We start from the raw sequence: 5,131 nt of genomic DNA, 5'->3' as shown, positions 1-5,131 counted from the left end.
AGGTCTGAGCAGAGGAAGCTGGGCAGCGATAGGTGAAGGATCTTAGCCTGTGCAGTGAATGCTGAGGGCTTGGTCCCAGGAGACACAAGGCTGCTCCTGCTGTGGCTCTCCAGGCAAAATCTAACATGTGCTATGCACCTACAATTTGGGGTACCGGGGGCTGGTGCAAAACGGGCTGGGCTCTGGTTCTGTGAGGCTGTGGGCAGGCTAGGATTTGGCCATGCTGGTGTCTGGGAATTAGCATCCAGATTGGTCCCACCCCATCTGTGATCTCCTCCACAGCTGTCAGGCCCCAAGTTTATGGTCATGATGCAGGAGATGAGCTGAAAAGCCGGTGACAGCCGCTCCTTACCGTGTCAGTCCTGGAGCCGCAGGCAGGACACAGTGGGGAGAGACTTGGTGCCTCTGCCAGGGAAATGGTGGCCATTGCCCAGGTGAAGGAGGACTCTCCTCTTCACGCCTGCAGCCAGCTGGGAGAGCTGCAGCCGCACGTCCTTCTGCCAGTAGGAGTAGAGCAGGGGGTTCAGGAGGGAGTTGCACAGTCCCAGCAGCCAGAGGTAGTTCTCAATGACCTTGTAGGGGAAGCACTCGGGACAGACAGTTTGCACAATGCTGGCGATGAAGAACGGCAACCAGGACAGCGTGAAGCACCCGATGAGCACAGCGACGGTGCGCATGGCCTTCATGTCGCTGGTGGTGCGGGATGGGGGGCAGCCCCCCGCCAGCCCTGCGTGCTCCACTTCCCGGATATGCTGCACGTGCACAGCAGCAATTTTCAGCATGTCGCAGTAGAGATAAATGAAGAGAAAGAGCGCTGGGAAGAAGCCGACACAGAAGACGGTGAGCATGTAGGTGGGGTGGAAGACTCCGAAGAAGGAGCACTTCTCATGGGTGGAGATCTTCTGAAAGCCTGGGGTGAGGACCGGGAGGAAGCCGATGATGGCAGCAACCAGCCAGAGACCCACCAAGCGCACCCCGACCCGCAGGCTTGTCACCAGCTGGAAATAGTGGAAAGGCTTTCTGATTGCCAGGTGCCTGTCGCACGCAACCATAATCAGGGATAGGATAGAGGCAGCAGAAGAAGAGGTCACAAAAGCCATTCTCAGGACACAGAATATCTGGGGAGGATAAAAGGGCTGGGAAAACTCATCCGTGACTAGACCCACGACCGTGAAGCCAACCATGGCATCTGCAACAGCGAGGTTAAGGACAAAATAGAGCCCCTTGGAGCTGCTCTTCTGGATGAGGCGAAGGAGAGCAATGGCCACCAGCACGTTGGCAGTGATGATGAGTGAGGCCAGCACAGCGAGGATGGCTCCCAGGGCTGAGCTAGCCATGGCCGTCCCCTGTGGGGCACAGCCCAAGGACGGCACGTCCCCAACACGATTTTAGGGCATCCCTCACCTGGGGCTTCTCGGCTCGTGCAGCACAGCTCCCCAGCCCCTCGCTCTCCGGGCGGTGCAGCGAAGCCCTGGGGGTAGTGGCGTCTCTCAGGCCGAGCAGCAGAGCTCTGCTGAGCAGCTGCCTGCCGGAAGGGACCGGTGCACTCACAGCACCCGCTGTGCCCACGGAGGTCCCTCCCCTCCAGCCACGTTTCCAGACAACCCTGCAGCAGCGGGGTGAGCAGCGAGCGCATGATCAGGAAGCTGCCACGATGGCACACGGGGCGGTGGACATCCCCCAGCCAAGCACCAAGGCAGAGCCCGTGCCCTGCTTTGACATGGGCGCTGGTAGGAGGGAGCAAGCAGAGTTCCCAACACCCAGCCCCACTGGTACCTGTAGGTAGCACAGCTGTGGGGCTCCTGCGGGGTCACTGCCAGACCCAGGGCAGCCTCTTCCTGCAGGGATTTTTTTCTCTCGGAGCGGCAGCCATAAAGGCAACCTGGTTATAATGGAGACAAGTACTGACAAGAGATGTCTGCTAAAATACAGATGGAGAAAATGTCTGCCAGCCTGGGAACGTGGTGCATCCTTGGCAGGCGCAAGTGGGAGATGGCAACACCCTTGATAAGCACAGCTGGGAGCCCAGGGCATCCATGATAAGCCCAAAACAAAGAAAATGCTATAACCTGCAGGGCAAAACACCTGCTATAACCCACAAAGGGGCCTCCTAAGCAAGCAGAAGTCAGCAACAGCTATTCCAGGTGCTGGTGTCCTCTGCCCGCTTATGGATCCATGTAAAAGTAACTGGCCACCTACCCAAAACGAGCCCCTCTCTCCCCGAGAGCTCCCCCAGCATGAACTTCTCTGCACAATCCTTTGGACCTGCCGGGGATGCCTGGCTGACTCCAGACTCCGTGATGCGGATCATCTGCAAAGAGAGGCATCATCCGTCATCGATTGACCTCACTCCTGGGAGCAGCTTAATGAACTGTACTGTAATACCCTGAATGAAATATATATATACTTGCTACTAATACTAAAAAAAAAAAAAATTATATATACACACATTTGCTTTACTAATCATAAGTGTATTTACCTTACTACTAGTAACTTGTAACAAAGAAATTCACGGAAACAAAGCCTCCACATTTTTGTGTGTTACAGAATCTTACAAACGCATTTGTCGCATCCTTTACACTCCCGCAGGGTGGGTGACCCTCGTGGGCTGTGACCGCAACTGCTCCATCCCTTTAAGCAAAGTGCCACAAGCCACCTCTCCTGCCTCGTGAGCCAGAAAAATCCAAGCTGCCAGGAAACAGAGCAGGTTCAAGCCTTCCTCTGTCAAACAGTAACCTGAGGAGCGCAGGCAGATGCGGAAAGGCTGAGAGCGGGTCCCAGGGCGGGACGTGGCCAAGGGGCATGTCGCGAGCGCTGCACTGGGGAGGGAAGATGCAGCAGACATACGAATTGTGGCCACTATGGATGGAGCTGCAGGGCAGGGAAGGCCCTTGGGAACACCCTGGGTCTGTGCTGCAGGCAGCCACGGGAAGGGCTGCGGTGGCCTTACACCTCCTCCTCTTTTGTTTGGGGAGCCTTAGCCCTGCTGGGGGAGAGGGTCCACACCCCACAGTGTGAGATCAAGGCGGAGGGGAGATTAGATGGAGAGAGAAGTGGCAGGAGAGCTGGGGAGAAAGCACAAACGCAAACTGTGCCTCCCATGAGCACACCCTGCCCCGTCCCACGCGTAGCGCTGCGGTGGCTCTGCGTGCCAGGGCAGTCCTGCTCTGCAAGGGCTCCTCCGTCCCACCTCACCAGGACAGAACAGGTACTTTCACAGGACCGTCGCTCAGCAGCAGCGATGTCTGAGTTGCGAGATCACAGCTGGCTCAGCAGCCGTCACTGGCAGCGATTCCTCCTTCCCACCCTGCCCCTCTGCAGCTCAACACTGCCTGCTTTCCCAGTTACAACCCTGAATACTTCCAATCATGACCTTTACTAGGCCCCAACAGGCATCTCCTTTTTATCCTGCATCAGTCTAGATGCTTCAATGGCTTTCATAAAGGACTTGATGAAAAGCCTTTTGGAAACCCAGACAGACTAGATTAACTCCAGCTTCCTGGTCCACACACTTGCTGCCTCCTTCAGAAGCCTCCCAGCAGATTTAAAGTCGGGATTCCTCCTCTTCCTCATCCACCACCCACTGGCCCTTCCAGCACATCACAGCCATTTATGTCTCAAGCCTTCATGAGAGTCTCTATCAGCGCAGCAAAGGCATCGCAGTCACTGGCTGGTAGTGCTCTGAAAACAAACCTTCTTTCGAACCCCATCCACACTTCTGACACTTCCCTAATGTGAGGAGAACTTTAAACGAGAGGCTACAAGCAGGAGCTTCGGCCTTTTCAACCCTCAGGTCCCCCAACAATTTGGGGTGCAGGCCCAGCCCCCTGCTCACATTCATTGAACACTCTGTCCTTCCACCTCCTCTGCCAATGTTTCAGCTTGAGACCTGCCCCCAAGCCTCCCCATCGAAGTCTCTAACAGAGAAAGCCCTCTGAGCTCTTCAAGTAAAACCAGACAACCTTCAGCTTGTCTACTACAGTCTTCGCATTTTTGAGCAGTTCTTTCATTCCTCAATTGCCCGCCAGCACCAAGGACTCCCTGGAAGGCTTCTTCCTTCTGTCTGAAAGGTTGCCCTCAGATTTAAGGTTTTGTCTTGGTAAGTGGATGCCTATGGTCCCTCTTTTTGGTTTGACCTGGTTTACTGCCATTTTTATATTTAATGTATCGGGGACCATGCATATTTCTACTTTCCATATCTGTGTAGGACTTTGTTTTCCAGGATGCCTTGGATACCACCTCCATGTCAGAGTTAAACCACATGGACCTTTCTGTGGGTGCATGGGGAAGGTCCCTTCCAGTGTCCATCTTTGATGGGCTATATATTTGCCCAATGTTCTGCAGACTAACACTCATGCCTATACTGTCTTCACAGTGCTTGCAATCATTTTTCAGCCACTGAAGATAGCAAGATGTTAATGGCTTCAGGACATGAACATGGCGCACACCGCTGCTGACCGTGGGGCAGCACTGGCTGCAGAAGCTCAGGGACCGCCACCTCCTGGGGCGGTAGCAGGATTTGCTTGACATAACCAGGTACGCAGACTGCTCAGCCACACCCTCACACGTTACTTGGCATGGCAGAGAAAAGGTTATAAAGAGGAACACGTAAGCCTGAGCACATAATACAAACAGATGTTTAGGGAGCGCTTCTAGGAAGGACATCCTGAGGAAATGAACCTCCTCAGAAAATGCCCGACCTCCAGCAGCGCTACCCCCTCGCACGAGTCGTTACAATGCTGTTTATGGGTTGGGATTTTTGTTCTTACAACACCTAGCAAAGTAAGGATCTACCAACTGAGAAACCCAAAGTGACTCAGCTTTTCCTCCCTCTCAGCTGCAAAGGCAAGATGCTTTCGGGATGAAGGGCTTATGACCACCTCCAGGAAACACCTGGCAGCGTGCCGAGGTGTGCTCACAAGCAGCCGTCACCTCACCGTCACATCCGCAGAGATCGCCGCTGCCGTGCATTTACCTGCAGTTACTATTGACAAAGTGAGGCACACTTATGCGGCAACATTTATGACAGCCAGTGCAATCAAAGCTCCGATAACGGACGTCTTCAGGGGCTGGGGACCACGTGGGCAAGCGGACATAGTATCTCCAAAGCCATCCAGGGGAGCTGATCCAA

At 54.5% G+C, this 5,131-nt stretch overlaps 1 protein-coding gene across 1 annotated transcript; it reads right to left on the bottom strand.

Annotated features, from left to right (window-relative positions):
• Positions 1-356: 356 nt before the first annotated feature.
• GPR119 (G protein-coupled receptor 119) lies at positions 357-1,337 on the bottom strand. Its single transcript, XM_010282006.1, has one exon. The coding sequence runs from the start codon at positions 1,335-1,337 to the stop codon at positions 357-359; it is 981 nt and encodes a 326-aa protein (XP_010280308.1).
• Positions 1,338-5,131: the final 3,794 nt, after the last annotated feature.

This window comes from Phaethon lepturus, unplaced genomic scaffold, assembly GCF_000687285.1.
Source record: "Phaethon lepturus isolate BGI_N335 unplaced genomic scaffold, ASM68728v1 scaffold27692, whole genome shotgun sequence".
Taxonomy (NCBI): Eukaryota; Metazoa; Chordata; class Aves; order Phaethontiformes; family Phaethontidae; genus Phaethon; species Phaethon lepturus.
The sequence above is the reverse complement of the archived record's forward strand: the minus strand, read 5'-3'. Positions and strand labels throughout refer to the sequence as shown.

Excerpts from the sequence above, each read along its gene's own strand:
- GPR119 (XM_010282006.1), bottom strand. The coding sequence starts at position 1,337 with ATGGCTAGCTCAGCCCTGGGAGCCATCCTCGCTGTGCTGGCCTCACTC.